The sequence below is a fragment of the Nelumbo lutea genome, chromosome 3, assembly GCF_056320005.1.
Source record: "Nelumbo lutea isolate HS-2025 chromosome 3, American lotus-T2T, whole genome shotgun sequence".
NCBI classification, from domain to species: domain Eukaryota; kingdom Viridiplantae; phylum Streptophyta; class Magnoliopsida; order Proteales; family Nelumbonaceae; genus Nelumbo; species Nelumbo lutea.
In genome coordinates, this window is record NC_142686.1 from 100,444,666 (window position 1) to 100,464,067 (window position 19,402).

Here is a 19,402-nt window from a genome sequence, read left to right on the forward strand (position 1 = left end):
TTACAAGAAATGCACGCATTTCGAATTTTTCATTGCAATGGGAAATCGCTCCAATTTAGATGAGGATATTTTGGGTTTTAAATTTTAATACTATACTACCCAGAAAAAGAAAGAGTAATTTCATTTCACGCGGCATTGAGACACCTAATTTATAATTAAAATTGGGTTAGTGCTAGTTCTCCGCTCCTCAACATTGTATAGGAACACTAGTTTTCCTTGTCGTTCTTTTCTTCTTCCTTCATCACGGAATAACATGATTGTGTACCGTTCTCTCATATGCAAATTGGAGCATCCAGTATTATCGTAGTATTATTAAGGATAATTTATTAATTCTTAGATATTGATATTACAGTACCGTTCTCTCATAAGCAAATTGGAGCATTCAGAAGTTGAAGCTCTTTCATAGTTCATGTAGTACACTTGTTGCATTGGTTCTCCAGTTGTTATAGATCATTTTAAACAGGCTATAAATATTTATCTTTAGCCTTTGTTAAAAACGGTTTGGCTCTCTTTTGCTTTTAATTGCTACAATGTTCCATACTAGGTAGTCTAGGTATTTTATTAAGGTTCATGGTGTTTTCATGGTGTTTTTCCCATCTCCAGTTCTCCATTTTGTTCTGCTAGTTATATGGAAATAGATATGACAATATTTCCCATTTACTGCAGAAGCTCAGTCTGGTCAATGGAGTGCTCTTTACTGGAGGGAGGACTAAAAGGGGTTTATACTATGAGATCGTGGAGAGAAATTTTAAGGTACTTTACTGCAAAAGAGGCAAACTCTCATTATTTTGATATATACATTCATGTGGTAAACCATGATTGAAATAGCTAATGATGCCTATGCTTTTAATTATTATTATTATAATTATTGTTATCATTATTATAAATGGTGGAAGTAGTTCTGTTAAGTATAGACTGTAAAGGAGGGTTAGGAACCCTCAATTGTATACAAAAAGTGTGCCTGTATATATGCACATAACATATACATTCAGCTCCTATACATAGAAATCAAAATATAATAGATGGCCAATGATCAGAAAAATGGCTGGCCGAAGTTCCCACAAACAGCCTTGAGTTACCGGTCCATCGCCTCAAGTTCCATTCCACCTTGCTAACAATCACCTCCAAAGACTCAAGCTTCACTGAAAAAATTTTACAGTTCTGCTCTTTCTGAGATCACAATGTCAATGTATTTATTATTGATTGAAAAAAAAATCCATGTATTCATTATTATTAGCAAGGAAGTTATGTTGTATTTTCCTTTGGGTACAAATATTTTGAAAATGCTCATAGCAGCCAACAGTCTTAATGTTTATATTTTTGGAGGATACCACACCTAATCGATCTCATAGTTCCCTTTCAATGGTAATTTTTTCCAAGTCTTTATCACTGGACCTTAGATCTATTGTTGGTATTCCAACGCAAATTAGAAATTGGGAAAAGAAAGATGCCAAAGCATGGAGATTTGGGGCTGCATTGAAATTGGGAGGATACTTATCAAAAAAATAAAAAAGAAAAGAAACAAATTGGGAGGAGAAATGAAATCAGTGGCCCTCCAATGCCACAAGTTTATGGACTTTGATATTTGGATAGAAGCAAGCAGGTTTTGAAATTCCTAGGGCTAGGGTGAGGGTGCTAGCTAAATGCCATGGAATTGATGGGGAAATGAAATTCAAATCATTGCTTCATGGTTACCCAAACACAACATTGGTGTGGATTCTTTTCTCCCCTTGGATTAGGTACGATGTTAACTCTGGCAATCGAACAAAATTTTGGGAACATCTTTGGGTTGGGGTTTCACCTCAGAAGGACCGGTTTCCTTCCTTGTATGCTTTGTCAGATTTGAAAAATGAACCTATCTCTTCTTTTTTAGTTCCTTCAGACTCCACTTCTGGTTTTGGGTGGAACCTCGGCCTGCGAAGGGCAATTAGGGATATAGACTTGGACAGCCTCTTACCTTTATTAGCCATCTTTGAGAATTTCTTCCTTGTTCCTAATAGGGAAGACACCAGAATTTGGATCCCTTCTACTTCAGGTACCTTCTCTTGTGCTTCGTTTTTTGAAACCTTAACTCAGTCATCTGTCCCTGCTGGTGTGTCATTTCCGATTAAGGAATTTTGGAGCAAGCCCATTCCTCCTCAGGTTGGGTTTTTTTGTTGGGAAATTTTCCTGGAAATAATAAATACAAATGATCTACTTCAGAAAAAGAGACCCAATTCTTGTTTACTTCCTACTAGATGCTCTCTCTGTAAAGATGATGGGGAATCCGGTTACCACCTTTTGGTCTCTTGTAAGGTTACTAAAACTGTTTGGGAGTGGGTACTTTCTCGCTTTGGGTGTACTTGGAACCCTCCTAAGAGTGTCCAAGGTTTGTTCTCCCCTTCGTTTTTCAGATGGCCTAAGAAGCGAGGGAAGATGATGTGGAGGAGTATTAGGGCAGCAGTGTGTTGGTCACTATGGGAGGAAAGAAATTCTCGAATATTTTCAGAAAAGGAAGGATCCTTGGAAGAAGTATTAGACCTAATACCTTTAAGGGCTGCCTACTGGCTAAAAACTATGGAACTGTTCTTAGACTTTCCTATTGCTGACCTGTTAAGAAACTGGAAAGAGATAGCAACCTCTACTCTGTGTAAGAGGACTCTTAGTCCCTTGTGGTCCCCTCCTCCCTCTGGATTTATAAAAGTGAATTTTGATGGCAGTAGCATAAGGAACCCAGGGCCCTTGAGGATTGGGGGAGTTTTCAGGAATGACGAAGGGATTGTTATTGCTTTATTCTTTGGCCCTATTGGAGAAGGAGACTCTATTAGGGCTGAGATCCTTGCAACTTTGGAAGGGGTTCAAAGAGCAAGGGAACTAAATATCAGTCGGCTGATTTTAGAAGGTGATTCAAAGGTGGTGATTAGCTGGTTGAAGAAAGAGGACAGTGGCTTGTGGAGTTACAATAATGAAAAGCAAAAAATTCTTATGGCTATGTAGAGGCATTGAGATACAATAAAGCTGGGTGAAAAGGACTGTTAATTCTTTTGCAGATGGGTTGGCCAAGCAAGGGGTGAATAGGGAGGCTATTTTTTGGGCTAATTTTTAATCTTCTTTCATTGTAGTTTTCTGATGGGGAGATAAGACTCTTTATCTCCCCCTTTTTTGTACCTAAAGCTTCATAATTCTTAATAAAGTTTCTGTTATTGATAAAATAAAAAAAACATTGGTGTGAATTCTTATTGTTAAGATGTGCCGAATAGGGGTAGTTTAGTCTTCTTCTGTTTATTAAGTAACTTGCTTATGTGGCAGTGTTATTAGAGTTACTCTGCCCCACACTTAAGTAAGGTCATTTCTGTCTTTGTAACTATGATTAGAACCTAATATAGATTAAGGGGGTCGACTGAATGGGTACCCCATCAGATTTTCGACAGACCCTTCTTCTTCTTCTTCTTCTCCTCCTCCTCTTCCTGTTCGGACTACTGTAGCAACAGTCGAAACACGGTATCAGAGCAATGCTCCTGACCTAAGTCGGTTGGTAAAGCACCTCAGCACTGTTCGTGACTCTTCACCTTCGTTTTTGATCAGTCGATGGAGAGAACTGGTTCACCCTAGGTCAGAAACAGTACAACTTGTCTCTCTGCTGTGCATAACCTTCTTCAACAAGGAAAATGACTTTAGTAGTGAATGGTTGATTGATGTTCTCAAAGGAAGGTCGGTTCTTTCTTCTTCTAGTGTTACTTATATTTCTGGGTAGAAACCCTACAAGAAGCTGTTGTACTGAGTAGAACCTAGAGAACTAGGTTCATTGTTGCCCTAGGAAGGGCTGTGTGTGCAGTAGCCGAATGTGTAGGGCTGTTGTAAGTTGTTGTGTAATAGCCGAATGTGTAGGGCTGCTGTAAGCTGTTGTGTAATGCCCTCTTGATACGGTATAAGGTAGAAGCAGTGACCTTGCTGAACTCCTTGTGGTTGTGTAATGCCCTCTTAAGTGTGTAAATAAGTCTGAACTGGGTGCAGTAGATTTGGCTGTGTTGTGGTGCTTGAGTGGTTGTAAGAGGGCCTCTACTTGTGATTAGTGAATGGTAAACTGATGTTTATGTGGGACATAAGTGTGTGAAGTCAGCAGTAGTGTGAATAAGAACAAGTGTGTGAAGTCAGCAGTGGTATTTAGAGGCTGCAATAGGGGCTGAAATATCAAACTGTGAACAACATCAATCAGCTTGTAGCTGAGAAGTAAAGTTAGAGACAACTGTGAAAAAGGTACAATGGCAGCAATAGGAGATGGCTACAATGATCAGAAACCTAGTGTAGTAATTTCTTCCGACTACCTAGGAGTACAAATGACCTCAATTAAGCTAAATGGGGAGAACTATGTTACATGGGATAAATCCGTGGAAGTTTTTCTCAAGGCAAAGAAGAAAGCAAAGCATGTTAGAGATGAGAAGCCACCGGTTGACTCTCCAGGGTTTGATGATTGGGAACAAGAAGATGCTCAAATCATGACTTGGCTGTGGAATAGTATGGAACCCAAAATCAGTGCCAACTTCATGTTCCTTGATACGGTAAGGATATATGGGAGCATGCTAAGAAGCTATATTCTGGACAAGATAACACAGCAAGAGTATATCAGTTGTATCAGGAGTACTTTGATTTGCAACAAGAAACCAAAACACTAGAAGAGTACTATGCCTGCATGAAGAATATAAGGAATGAACTCAATGTCTATCATCCCCTTACTCCAGATATTCAAGTTCAGCAACAGCAAAGGGAGCAGCTAGATGTTACAAGATTTTTAGTGGGGCTGAAGTCGGAATATGAACCAGTTAGAGCTCAAATATTGGGGGGCTCTAATCTTCCTACACTTGAGGAAGTATTCTCAAGACTTCGTAGAATCTCTTTGGGCCAGACAGAGAACCCCACACAGTATGATAGATCAGCACTTGTGACAGCTAGAGGTGGTGGACATAGTACAAGAGGGGGAGGTCATTCCAGAGGGGGCCGTGGCAATTCCATGATTGGTAGGGGTGGCCGTGACTCAGGGGGAGGCCGTGGTAGAGGAAAAAATAACTCTACAAGGAAGTGTACTCATTGTTGTAGGGATGGACACACAGTGAATTTCTGTTATGATCTACATGGCCCTCCCTCTAAATTGGCTAATCATGTTGTAGCAGGCGAGGTTGCTATTAGTGACAGTAAACTGGCAGACCTAACTCCTTCCACATCTACATCTACTTTTGGGAGGGAGATGGTGAGTGTTCCACGTGATGAGTATGAACGGTTCCTTCGAACTACTTCACAGCATACCACTGCCACATATGCCCAATCAGGTATCGTTTGCATGCCATCTAAAACTCCTTCATGGATTATTGACTCTGGAGCCTCAGATCATATGACCGGGACTCCAGGTGTGTTCTCTTCTCTTGCTGAAACCTCCACACCACAAACTGTTACACTTGCCAATGGGTCCTCATCTTCTATCTGTGGTGTTGGTATTGTTGACTTGGTTTCTGTCCCTTTATCATCTGTTTTATACGTACCTAAGTTTCCATTCAATCTTATGTCTATTAGTAAAATAACCAAAGCTCTTAACTATTCTGTTACCTTCTTTCCTTCCACTTGTGTTTTTCAGGATCTCAAGACGGGGAAGAAGATTGGTGGGGGGCATGAAACTGGTGGATTGTATTACCTTGACGACGATGGATCTTCAGTTGCACTTCAGACTTCCCTTACTCCTCTACAATGGCATTGCCGACTGGGACATTCATCTCTCAAGGTCCTCAAGATGTTGGTTCCATCATTGAGTCAGTTGTCAGTTTTACAATGTGAGTCATGTCAGTTTGGTAAACACCGTCGTGTGTCCTTCAGTCCAAGAGTTGAGAGTTGTATGTTGAGTCATTTTTCTTTGGTTCACTCAGATGTTTGGGGTCCGATCAAAATAGAGTCTTATAATGGGTACAAGTATTTTGTCTCCTTTATTGATGATTGTTTAAGAATGACATGGATTTACTTAATGAAAGAAAGAAGTGAATTATTTTCCATTTTTCAAAAATTCCATGCTGAAATACGCACACAATTTTGTGTTCCAATCAAAATTCTCCGTTCAGATAATGGTCGTGAATACTTTCTTACTGCATTTCAACAGTATTTAGAACAGCATGGCATTATTCATCAGACCTCGTGTGCTTTCACTCCTCAACAAAATGGGGTGGCTGAACGGAAGAATCGTCATCTTCTTGAAATTGCTCGGTCTATGCTTCACCACATGCATGTTCCTAAACGGTTTTGGAGTGATGCTGTATTCACTGCATGTTTTCTCATTAATCGGATGCCCTCTTTTATTCTTTATGGTCGGTCCCCCTTCTCCATCTTGTTTCCCACTTTATCCCCGTTTCCATTAACTCCTCGTGTCTTTGGTTGTGTGTGCTTTGTTCATAATCTGAGTCCTGGAATAGACAAGCTAGATGCATGCTCAATTAAATGTGTCTTCCTTGGCTACTCTCGGACTCAAAAAGGGTACAAGTGTTACAATCCTATTGCCCGAAAGTGCTATGTCTGCCCTGATGTCACATTTTTTGAGTCTGTCCCCTTCTTCTCCAGTCATGAAGCACCCTTGTCCTCACCCTTACCTCCTCTTCCTCTTCCTGTCAGTGATTCAGTTCTAGAGGCTGTTGTTGGAGTAGACTCATCTCCTCATCCAGTGCAGGTCACCGCTGAACGACCACCGATCCGATAAGTGTATACACGTCGAACGACACCGGCCCCTCCTCCTGCTTCTACCTCATCTGCGGATCCTCTCATGGCTCCTATTGCTGAACCTTCAGATCTTGACCTACCCATTGCCTTACGGAAAGGTAAACGTAGTTCCACACTCCATCCCATTTCCAATTTTGTTTCATTATCTCGTCTTTCTGCATCACATCGTCGGTTTGTTTCACTTTTGTCTTCTATTTCTCTACCTAACAATGTTCAAGAAGCTCTTAGTTCACCTGGATGGCGGCGGGCAATGGAGGAGGAACTTTCTGCTCTTCAACATACTCAAACGTGGGAACTTACTACTCTTCCACCTAGGAAGCATGCTGTGGGCTGTAAATGGGTGTATACTGTGAAATACTTGCCAGATGGTAGTGTGGAGCGTCTGAAGGCCAGACTTGTTGCTAAAGGTTACTCACAGGTGTATGGTGTGGACTATATGGAGACATTCTCACCGGTGGCTAAAATTGGTTCCGTTCGTGTCCTAATTTCCTTGGCAGTTATGTATGATTGGCCTCTCCTTCAACTTGACATAAAGAATGCCTTCCTCCATGGTGATCTAGTGGAGGAGGTATATATGGAGCAACCACCTGGGTTTGTTGCTCAGGGGGAGGGTGGTAAGGTGTGCAGGCTGAAGAAAGCAATTTATGGGTTGAAGCAATCTCCACGTGCTTGGTTTGGGAAGTTCAGCGAAGTGGTGAAGAGTTTTGGAATGAAGCAATGCCAGGTTGATCACTCAGTGTTCAGCTATGACTCAGAAGCTGGGAAGATTTTATTAGTGGTCTATGTGGATGATATTGTCATCACTGGTAGTGATAAATTGGGGATTGACAAACTAAAGGTATTTCTGCAAAATCATTTTCAAACAAAGGACCTTGGAACATTAAAGTATTTCTTGGGAATAGGGGTTGCCGGGTCAAAACAAGGTGTGAATCTGTGCCAAAGGAAATATGTCCTTGATCTATTGGAAGAAACAGGACTGTTAGGTGCAAAACCGGCTGAGACCCCTATGGAACCAAATGTTAAGTTGAGCAGGGATACAGGAGAAATATTTGAAGATCCTGGAAGGTATAGACAACTAGTGGGAAAGCTGAACTATCTGACTATCACGAGACCCGACATCTCCTTTGCAGTCAGTGTGGTGAGCCAATTCATGCAGAACCCTCGTATACCTCACTGGGATGCAATCCTTAGAATTGTGAGGTATCTGAAAGGTGCTCTAGGCCGTGGGCTATTGTATAAATCAGGAGGAAAACTTGAAGTAGTTGGGTATATAGATGCAGATTGGGCAGGCTCAGTGAGTGACAGAAGATCTACTACAGGCTATTGCACATTTCTGGGAGGAAATCTTGTGACATGGAAGAGTAAAAAGTAGACGGTTGTAGCCAGAAGCAGTGCTGAAGCCGAATATAGGGCCATGGCTCACACTACCTGTGAATTAGTGTGGCTGAGGAATCTCCTACAAGAAATTGGGTTTCACATGGATAAACCTATGAAATTGTATTGCGACAACCAAGCTGCACTACATATCTCATCCAATCCTATCTTTCATGAGAGAACAAAGTACATAGAGGTTATTGCCACTTTGTGAGAGAGAAGGTTCTTGCCAGAGAGATAAATACTGAACATGTGGGCTCCAATGACCAGTGGGCAGATTTGTTTACAAAAGCTCTAAGCTCAGGGAAAGTGAACTATCTATGTAACAAGCTAGGATTATATGACATATATTCTCCAGCTTGAGGGGGTGTTAAGATGTGCCGAATAGGGGTAGTTTAGTCTTCTTCTGTTTATTAACTTGCTTATGTGGCTGTGTTATTAGAGTTACTCTGTCCCACACTTAAGTAAGGTCATTTCTGTCTTTGTAACTATGATTAGAACCTAAATAGATTAAGGGGGTCGACTGAATGGGTACCCCATCAGATTTTCGACAGACCCTTCTTCTTCTTCTCTTCTTCTTCTTCTTCTTCTTCTTCTCCTCTTCCTGTTCGGACTACTGTAGCAACAGTCGAAACACTTATCATCTTAGTTATACCTAGGGAGTTTTCAAACATATACCTTATTGAGAACTTATTTATTGAATTTTATCTTAGTTTCCTATATTATCTTTTTCTCTGTGAGTGGACAAATATATATTGTTGGGGAAGAATGGGGAGAGAATCCCCTCAGAAATGACTATGAATAGCATCTTTTCCAGCTTACTATTACTCATGAACATAAGCCATTTACCTTTTTTGCAGCATGTTTTGGAGAAAAATGATTCTGGAGACCATTTTCCTTTGTTTGCTATTTGCTTGGGATTTGAACTTCTTAGCATGATCATCAGCAAGGTAATGAGTCCTGCCTTATTTTTGTTTCCCATTATTTCTGGTTCATTGTGGGCATGATTCTCGGTATTTTAGTACTGGATTACATGTTGAGTCAAGAGTCATGCTCTCGTGTTGTTCTGTTAGTTTAAAACGAAGAATGCCACATGGCATATCTCAACTTCCATTTTATTGATATGGTTTTCAGATAGTTTATGCCAATCTTTTCTTTTCCCGTGCTTGGCTGTTTGGATCTAGTGGGAGGCCACAATATGACATTATGGTATTTGTTACCGCATTGACCTTGGGATGGATGGACTGATGGATAATGAGATAATCTATAATTAAGTATACCTCCTGCAAGTTTTCTGGACACTAATTTGTGAATAATCCTTATGAAACCACTCAGGTGTTGGTTTTTGCTTGGAGAATTATGCAGATGAGATTTATTAATATTCCTTTTTTAGTTACTTCTTACTGATTATATGTCAATGGTGTTTTGGCACATGATTTGAAATTCATAAGAGGCGTCCTTTCTGTGAACATGGGTAACCATAATCTGTTGAAAAGACCATAGGAAATCCATAAGACCATAATCTGTTCCTAATCAAAATGAAATTCTGGTATTAGAAATCTAGGAAATCCATAAGACCAAAAAGATAAAGAGTGCTGGAAACCTTAAAGCATGTCATCCTCTGATTTTCTCATTCTGAAAAATGTGTCTATCATATCCAGATACCTAAACATGCCTAGCATACCTGTGACATCCATATGGTGATGGTAATGACATACACTTAACATATCCACCAAGATAGGTGCTCACCTTGCTCTTTTTTTCTGCCTAGGCATAAGTTCAACATGGTTGGCGGAATTTATCATTCATGGTTCAAATCATGAATTCCAAGGTTCCCAATTCTAAATTTACATTTGAATCCTTTTCTGAAAATCTTAAAATTACTATTTGAATCTTGCAATTTAAAGGAGCCTTTTTTTCTTCATGGGGCTATACAATGGGGGATGGCCTGTCCCTGTACCCATAACCCCCAACCCTGGTGACAGTTACTGGAATAAATTTTGTTTACACTATTTAACACCTTTTAGGAACTTTACTGAGTTTTTTTTTTTTTTTTTCCAGCATATGTAGGTTAAATAGAAATAATATGTTTGTTACTTGACTTTGAAGTAAAACTTGATTGTGATGCATATGTGGTAGGCTAGCAAACGTGCACATGCTTTGCATGTGGCAATTTTAGATGATGTTGATAGTAATAATATGTTTTCAAAATTTTCTACAACTTTTTTATTTTTTGTTTGATATGATAAATGTATAATATTAGAGATGTGCCCAAATGTTTTCTACAAAATTTCTGCATTTGTTTCATGATTTCTTGTGTTTTTTATTATTTAATTATATGATATCAAGGCTTGGCACATTTTCCAAAAGGTTGAACTGTTGACCTTTATCACCAAATAGAAAAACAATTTCATTTAAGGGTCAATTTTAAATTGTGTATTTCATTTCCATCATCAATAGAAACAATTCTTGTTTATCACACTTTTTTTTCTTTAATATGATATAAAATAATAGTGAACTTCTGTAATTTTCATTTTTTTGTGTTTTTATCCTTTTTAAAATTTTATTTAGTTCTGACATAAAAAACTTGACACATTTGACCCAAAATGTTGAATTGTTGACCCACCACCAAATAGGAAAACAATTTCATTTTTAGGTCAGTTTTAAATTTTGTATTTCATTTCCAACATCAATAAAGAAAATTATTATTTATTACACTTATTTTTTCTTTAATATGATTAACATAAAATATTATATTAGAGATGTGCCCTGTTTTTTCTACTTTTTTTTTTTTAATTTTTTGTACTTATTTCTATTTTAAAAGTTTTATTATTTGACTATGACATCATGGTTAACCCACTTAACCTGGAATTTGCTTACCCACCATCAGGATGAAAGAATGGTTTCATTTTGGGTTATTTTTTTTTTTTAAACATGGGTTTTATATTGTTAAAACATATAAATATTGGATATACATCTAGTTGATGGAATTTATTGTTGAGAAAAAAAATCTTAAATATAGGATTCGATGAGAGAATGAGAGTTAATACATTAAATATAAGACTTAATGAAAAATAATTGAATGAGGTGAAAAAGTTGGTCAAATTACATTTTCTGCCCTCACAATTAGAGAGGGGCCAAATTAAAAAATACGGGTATGCAATCAAGAATATGATTCAATGATAGAAAATGGGAGTTTATACCTTAAATATAAGACTTGATGAGAGGGGATTGAATGAAATGAAAAGTATTAGTTCAAATTACATTTTCTACCCTCACAATTAGAGAACGACCAAATTAAAAAAATAGGGGTATTTTTGTCAAACAAAAGTTCCACTCTCATTTGTACTTTATAGCAGTATAGATATAGATATAGATATGGTATATAATGTGCATATATTTTTAGTTTTTTTGGTAAATTTCAAAAACAACAGAGATGACTTGGACTTACATTATAATTCACTATTTGATTTGATTCAATCTTCTCCATGTTATATGATATGGTTACAAATTTCAGATCATTGGTGTGTAGTTACCCAATCAGGTTTCTTGAAGACAAGGTAGGTGATGCCTTGACAACTATGCTTATTTTATTTTTTCCTGTTTCAAATGCAGGAGTGGTGTTCAAATCTGGCATCATTTTTCTAGATTGTGCTGGATGTTTTTGTACCTCTAAATTTGAGTTCTGTTGTGTTTCTGAAAAAAATACTTAAAAAAATAAATAGATAAGAGGATAAGTTCCTTGACAACTATGCTTTATGATTTTCTGTTTCAAATGCAGGAAAGATGTTGAAATCCATCACTTATCAAAAAAAAAAAAAAAGATGGTGAAATCCATCATATTTCTTCTAGACTGCTGATTAAATTTACACCTCTGAAATTCAAATTCTGTTTTGTTTCTGAAAAATAATTTCCTCAAATATACAAATAGATTGAAGATACGGATAAGCATATGATTGTCATGCCTGATTTCCTTATTTAATATTTTCTATAAATTCTATATATATATAAATATTTGAATATCTTTTGTTGGTTCAGCTGATTTAGTGTTTATGTTAGTCATATTTGTGTCTTTAAGTCCTTAGTTATTGGGCCTAAACTTGTTTAATGTTTTATTTGTCTAGGTGTCCCGTCACTAATAAGGGGCATTCTAGTCCATTCATGTAACATTATTTTGTAAACATCTATATAAGATTGTAGGGCCGGCTGAAGTAGTAGAGCCGCCATTCTCAAATCTTCTTCTCTTCTCTTCTTCGTCTTCTTCTTCTTCGGCTGCTGTGTTCCAGCAAACATGGTATCAGAGCACTAATCTGTCTGTCTGGTTACAGCCGCCACTTTTCTGCTCTTCTCCATTCCTTTTTTCCTCTCTCTCTTCTATCTTGACCGCTGTGAAGAAACCCTAGGGTTGACCGTAGAACACAGCAAGGTCTGTATCTAGGGTTTCCCTTGGTTGTAGGGCCCAAGGGGAGTTTGTTCCAGAAGTCGATGCCCTACTAGACTCCTTGCAACAGGTAGTAGCCATTCGGCTGCTAAGAGAGATCTGTGTGGAACAAATCTAGGTGGAAGGACTGACTTCGACAGTCCTAGTACAGATCGTAAGGGTGATCACAGTCTACGACAGCAGAAGTCAAAGCTCAACCTAGTCCAGAAGTGTTCAACTTAGTACAAAGGTGGATTATTCTTGGTTTCAGACCTTTATGAGGGATTCTCAAGCTTGTAACAACTTCGGTAAGTCTGAAATAGTGTTCTTTGTACTGAGTTTTCAATTGTGATCACTGTAAGAGGAAGGAGATGTCTTCAATATCGGGAGAAGTGTCTTCTAGGGATAATAGAACTGGTCGTAGGTCTCCTAATCTGGAAAATCCAAATCTGCACAACTTGCAGATCACCAGTGTGTTGTTGAATGAATACAACTTCAGAGAATGGTCTGTTTCAGCCATGCTCTTCATTACTTATGGGAACTCACGGGTTATTTAGATGGACAGAAGAAGGAACCTGAAGTGGGTAGTGCGGAGTACGCAGTATGGCATAAGGAAAATGCTACCGTTATGTCCTGGCTGCTTGCTTTGATGACTCCAAGAGTGGCCAGGACTGTTCAACACTTTCTCACTGCTGCTAAGATTTGGGAGAAAGTTTCTAAAACTTATGGAGAAAGAAAGAACAATGCCAGAATTTATAGGCTAAACCAAGACATTGCTGCATTGAGACAGGGAGATATGACAATTGCAACGTATTTTTCAACCCTAGAAGGACTATGGGAAGAACTTGATCATCATCTTATTCTTGATTGGGAGAATGCAAAAGACAAGGAGAGGCATGATAAACAAATTGAAGAGGGTAGAGCCTTTAAGTTCTTGGCTGGTTTAGACCCAATGTATGAGAGCATAAGGTCTCAAATTTTGGGAAGGGATGAAATGTCAGATTTACATCATGTCTATTATCTAGTGAGGAATGAAGAGGTTAGGAGGAAAGAGATGCAAGTTGACACTCAAATACAACTAGTTGAACAGCCTGTTGAACATTCAGCCTTGATTTCTTCAAACCAAAAGGGGAACAAGCATTCAGACAAGAGGCATCTTAAGTGCACTCATTGTGGAGGTGAAAGGCATGTAAAAGAGACTTGTTGGGTTCTTTATCCTCATCTGAAACTAGTTGCGTTAAGGAAAGACAAGAAGCACCAGAAGAATCAAACAAGTGGGAACCTTGTTACTAGTCACAGTGGTGATAGCTCGAAGAACACATCTACAGTTGCATCTTCTCCCATGGGACAGACTACTAATTCCTCCGCATCCGGGTCCTTGGGTTTCACTACTGATGAGGTAGAGGTCCTTAGCCGGGCCTTAACCCGTCTAAGGACTAATTCCCTTGCTTCCACCTCCCTTGCCAGATCAAGTATTGTCTCTGCTTATAGTGCAACTAGTTCTATTGACTCTGCTTCTTGGATTATTGATTCTGGTGCAACTGACCACATGACACACATGTCCTCTTTATTTTCCTCTTATCAATTGATGTCTAGCCAAGATAAGATGAGAGTTGCTGACGGTTCTCTCTCCACCATCTCTGGGAAAGAGGGGGGTTGACCTAAGCAAGGACCTCTCTCTTAAATCTGTTCTACATGTTCCCAATCTTACTTTCAATTTCTTATCTGTTTCAAAGCTTACCAAGAATTTAAACTGTAGCATAACTTTCTTTCCTACTCATTGTGTCTTTCAGGACAGATTGACGAAGAGAATGATTCCGGTCATGAGTGTGGAGGTCTTTACTATTTTGATGCAAACATCAGTTCGGCCTTACAAACATCTACTGCCAGTAGTCAGAATAATGAGGAGTCAATAGCTAGGTTACACTTGTGGCATGCTAGGCTAGGTCATTTACCTTTTTCATCATTGCAAGGGCTGTTTCTTGAATTATTCAAGGGTATTTCAAGTCAAAGTTTAGTTTGTGAAGTGTGTCGGTTGTCAAAATAATGTAGAACTCTTTATCCAATTTCTAGTAATGAAATTCAAGCTCCTTTTGATTTGGTCCACTCTAATGTTTGGGGCCCTTCACCTCTTGTTTTTGTAGATGGCTTTCGTTACTTTATCAGTTTTATTGATCACTACTCACGATGCATATGGATCTACTTGTTAAAAGGACGTGATGAAGTGTCACGGATAACTATGGCATTTTGTAAAATGATTGAAACTCAATTTGGCAAGAAGATTAAGCAATTCCGTTCAGACAATGCTGCTGAATATTTTGAAAGATCCTTGAACCTGTTCATGGAGGATGCTGGCATGCTACATTAGTCATCTTGTGCTAGTACCCCTCAACAGAATGGGGTTGCTGAGCGCAAAAATAGACACTTATTGGAGACCGCTCGTGCTTTACTATTTCAACACAAGGTTCCCAAGCACTATTGGTCTCAAGTAGTCCTTACCGCATCATATTTGATAAATCGGATGCCATCTAAGGTGTTGGGTATGAAAACTCCTTTCTCTGTCCTTTGCCCTAATCTTCCAGACTTTTCTCTTCCACCAAGAGTCTTTGGTTGTGTATGTTTTATACATGTAAAGGATCCAAAGAAGACCAAGTTGGATCCTAGGGCTACGAAATGAATCTTTCTAGGGTACTCTCTTACATAGAAGGGTTATAAATGTTATGATCCCGTCACCAAGAAGAAATACGTCACAAAAGATGTGGTATTTTTTGAGTCTCAATCTTATTTTCATTCTTCCCAGAATCCTCTTTAGGGGGAGACTAGTGGGATGGAAGAGGATTCTTCTTCCCCCTTTTTTTTGTGCCTCTTTCTACCTCGGGCCTTCCATATTTTCCTCTTGATCCTCCTAGTTGTAGCATCCCGGGTGAACCTAGTGAGGCTCCCATTGCACTTGTTACCACTCTTGATGCTGCAGATGTAACTGAGGACACTAGTAGGCAACAAAAAGATATAAGAATCACCTACAACAGAAGGAAAAAAGATCCTCTAACACATGGTAGCAACCAATCAGACTCGGATCAATCTGTCTCAGCAACTCCAGGTAATCTTATCACTCATACTTCTGATTTGGATCTCCCTATTGCTCTTCGTAAGTCTACCCGTTCGACACCCTATTAGTGAATTTGTTTCTTACTCATGTTTATCTCCTCGTTATTATTCCTTTGTATCTGCTCTCTCCTCCATGCATGTCCCTACTAGGTACTCAGGGGCAGTGTCTGACCTAAGATGGAGAGAGGCTTTGAATGAAGAAGTGAAAGCCTTAATGAAAGCAAGGACTTGGGAATTAGTGGATCTAGTAGAAGGGAAGTGCACTGTGGAATGCAAGTGGGTGTTCACTGTAAAGCATAGGGAGGATGGATCCATTGAAAGATACAAGGCCAAACTTGTGGCAAAGGGGTTTACTCAAAAGGAATGGATTGACTACAAAGAGACCTTTGCTCCAGTCGCGAAGCTCAACACAATCCGGGTTTTATTGTCATTAGCCGCAAACTTCTCATGGGAGCTACATCAGTTGGATGTGAAGAACGCTTTCCTAAATGGCGATCTACGTGAAGAGGTATTCATGGGAAAGTGTGTAAACTGAGGAAAGCATTATATGGTCTTAAGCAGTCTCCTCGGGCTTGGTTTGAGAAGATTTGTGGGGCCATGAAGAGAGTGGGATACACTCAAAGTGGTGCAGATCATACCTTGTTCATAAGGAAACAGAATAGCAAACTTACGACACTCATCGTCTATGTGGATGATATGGTGATTACTGGGGATGATCTGAAAGAGATAAAAAGATTAAAGGAGTTCTTGGCTTCTGAGTTTGAGATCAAAGACTTGGGCCATCTGAGATGCTTCCTTGGAATTGAAGTCGCTAGGTTACAAGAGGGCATTTATATATGTCAATGGAAGTATGTCCTTGATCTTCTAGAGGAGACATGTATGATGGGGTGTAGACCAGCAGATACTTTAATAGGACAGAACCATGGTCTACAGGAATCAGTAGGAGAGGACTACCTTGATAAAGAGAGATACCAAAAACTGGTAGGGAAGTTGATATATCTGTCTCTCACTCGACAAGATATTGCTTATGCTGTACATGTTGTCAACCAGTTCATGCACTCTCCAAAAATTTCTCATATGAGAGCAGCGGAAAGGATTCTTAGGTACTTGAAGACTTGCCCAGGAAAAAGAATTCTGTTAAAAAAAACAATAAAATTGAAATTGAAGCGTATACTGATGCAGATTGGTCCGGTTCTGTTGGAGACAGGAAGTCTACTTCTGGGTATTGCACATTTGTTGGAGGGAATCTGGTTACATGGTGAAGTAAAAAGCAGAATGTGGTTGCTAGATCAAGTGCAGAGGCTGAATATCGAGCTATGGCTCATGGTGTTGCTAAACTACTGTGGCTTAGGACCCTTCTTGGTGAGCTCGGGATGAAAGTCGAGTGTCCTCTCAGGCTGTACTGTGACAACAAGGCTGCCATCAACATTGCAAATAACCTAGTGCAACATGATAGGACAAAGCATATTGAGATTAACCGACACTTCGTTAGAGAAAGAATAGTCTCAGGGGAACTTTGCATTCCTTATACTCCTTCCGAGATGCAGATTGCAGATGTGCTAACAAAAGGACTAGCTTCAACGAAATTCTTAGACTTACTTGGCAAGCTAAACGTGACTGACATCCATGCTTAGCTTGAGGGGGAGTGTTGGTTCGGCTGATTTAGTGTTTATGTTAGTCATATTTGTGTCTTAAGTCCTTAGTTATTGGGCCTAAACTTGTTTAATGTTTTATTTGTCTAGGTGTCCCATCACTAATCAAGGGGCATTCTAGTTCATTCACGTAACATTATTTTGTAAACATCTATATAAGATTGTAGGGCCGGCTGAAGTAGTAGAGCCACCATTCTCAAATCTTCTTCTCTTCTTCTTCTTCTTTGGCTGCCGTGTTCCAGCAAACATCTTTTATGGTGTTTATTGATTTGTGTAAATCTGTATTTTGCTCTTCCTGACATCTTTATTTGATATACTAGTCAATAATTTCTTATATTTCAGGTGGTTGTTTTATGATAGTTTAATATTAGATGGCGAATGCAATTATTAAAAAAATATTAGATGGCGAATGCATATCCCAAGAGTTTTTATTATACCTGCAAAAGTTATCGGCATTTATATTCCACTAGATGAGCTGATGTTCATATCCTTAAGGGCTAATACATGGTTTAACAATAAGAATGTATAGCCTACAACAGATAGGGGCCTACATCTTTAAATAAATAAATTGAACCATGTTTCTTTTTCTGTATGTCTTTTGTTTATGTTGTGAATTAACTGGGTGAAGACTTTGGAACTCCTTTCTTCCTTCTCTTTTGATGATTTATGGGGAAACTAGGAAGCGGTTGCCAAAAGTTGTATTGTGAGATTAAACTGTCAGTGGAGTGGAAACCTCCTGAAGAGGGGGTCATCAAGCTCAATTTTGATGGTAGCAGCTTAGGGCCTTAGGCAATCTGGGGCCTTCTGGTATTGGGGGAATGTTTATAAACGCAGAGGGACTAATTGTTGCTTTATATTCTGATCCTATAGGAGTGGAGAATTCAGTTAATGCAGAAATCCAAGCAGTGTTACAAGGAGCAGAATTTTCCATATAACTGAATTGTGAACAACTTTTAATCGAAGGTGACTCCAAGCTGGTAATTGGGTGGTTAAAGGAACCAGAAATTGCTGCTGATCCTATAAGGGGGCCTTGCAAATTCAGATGGCTAACTACAAATATGCCAGTCCACTTTCAATGGGAAAGAAGATAGGCAAAATGGATTAGTAGATTCTCTAGCTAAGCAAGGGGTGCATAGGAATCAGATTTTTGGGGCTAAATTGTAACTTTTTGTATTGATCTGAGGCTGCATCTCGAGCCTCATTGTGGGAAGCTTTCTCCGTGTATCATTTGTGTTTTCTAATCTTTAATAAAATCATTCACTACATATAAAAAAAACATGTTTGTGTTGACATTTGGCAGTCTCTTTTATGTGGTTACTGGGCTAGTCTAATTTGTGATTTTAGGACATTTCCACCATTTTGTTAAGGAATCCAGAGAAATAAATATTTGTCTTCTCATATGAACTTCTATTTCATTCTGTTCTTTTAGGATGATGGCATTCTTGAACGATTTAATGCATTAGATCAGGCATCTACTCTTCAATTCACAGAAAAATCAAATATTGAAGGCACTGTTTTTCAAAGGTATATTTTCTTATATGTGTATCATTTTCACATATTACATTCATGAGAGTTGTGCTCTTCTCAAATCTCTTTGTTTCAATAATTTGTAGCCATGTTTTATATTGCATTTGTTCAAGAGAGATATTCTTATGGTCATGTTGGCATTTATTATAGAAAATGTGTTGCAAATGTAGAAATTTATTTTCTTTTGTATTCTTAAGCTATTCTTGTGTTATCTAATGTGCAAAGTGAAGATAATAGAAAACATGGTATAACCACATCTTACCCATCATTAAAAACATTCTTGTTAATTCCCTCTATTACCCTCAAATGTGCATACAGGGAGAGAAAGTGGGATATTCTGTTATTTATTTCAATATGTTAATATTCTCTTCAGTCTTATCAATTTGTCTGCTCAAATAGGAAATGTCATTCTTCTAGATGCTATCATATTATTCATTGCTGGTTATGCAGATTTCCGCCAGAATTGTTAAAAAAGTTGACAACAGATTGCCTTGTCATGCAACACCATCAGGTGATTCTCATTGTATGATATCACTGGACATTTCAGGGTTTCTTAGTAACATTTTAGCGGATATTGTCTTTACCAATTTTC

At 38.7% G+C, this 19,402-nt stretch overlaps 1 protein-coding gene across 4 annotated transcripts in view; it reads left to right on the top strand.

The window, feature by feature from the left end:
- LOC148867161 (gamma-glutamyl hydrolase 2-like) overlaps positions 1 to 19,402 on the top strand; it is a 63,093-nt gene that overhangs the window by 1,228 nt on the left and 42,463 nt on the right. For 2 of the 4 annotated variants that reach the window (XR_016109966.1, XM_088978402.1), the window contains exons 2-5: positions 667 to 753; positions 8,964 to 9,053; positions 18,713 to 18,807; positions 19,261 to 19,321. Coding sequence is in view for 2 of the 4 variants with exons in the window: in XM_088978402.1 (XP_088834528.1) it covers positions 667 to 753; positions 8,964 to 9,053; positions 18,713 to 18,807; positions 19,261 to 19,321 (333 nt within the window). In the remaining 2 variants the exon portion in view is untranslated. Of the gene's footprint in view, positions 1 to 666; positions 754 to 8,963; positions 9,054 to 18,712; positions 18,808 to 19,260; positions 19,334 to 19,402 lie in introns of all 4 variants that reach the window. The other 2 variants (XR_016109965.1, XM_088978401.1) reach the window with 1 other exon arrangement.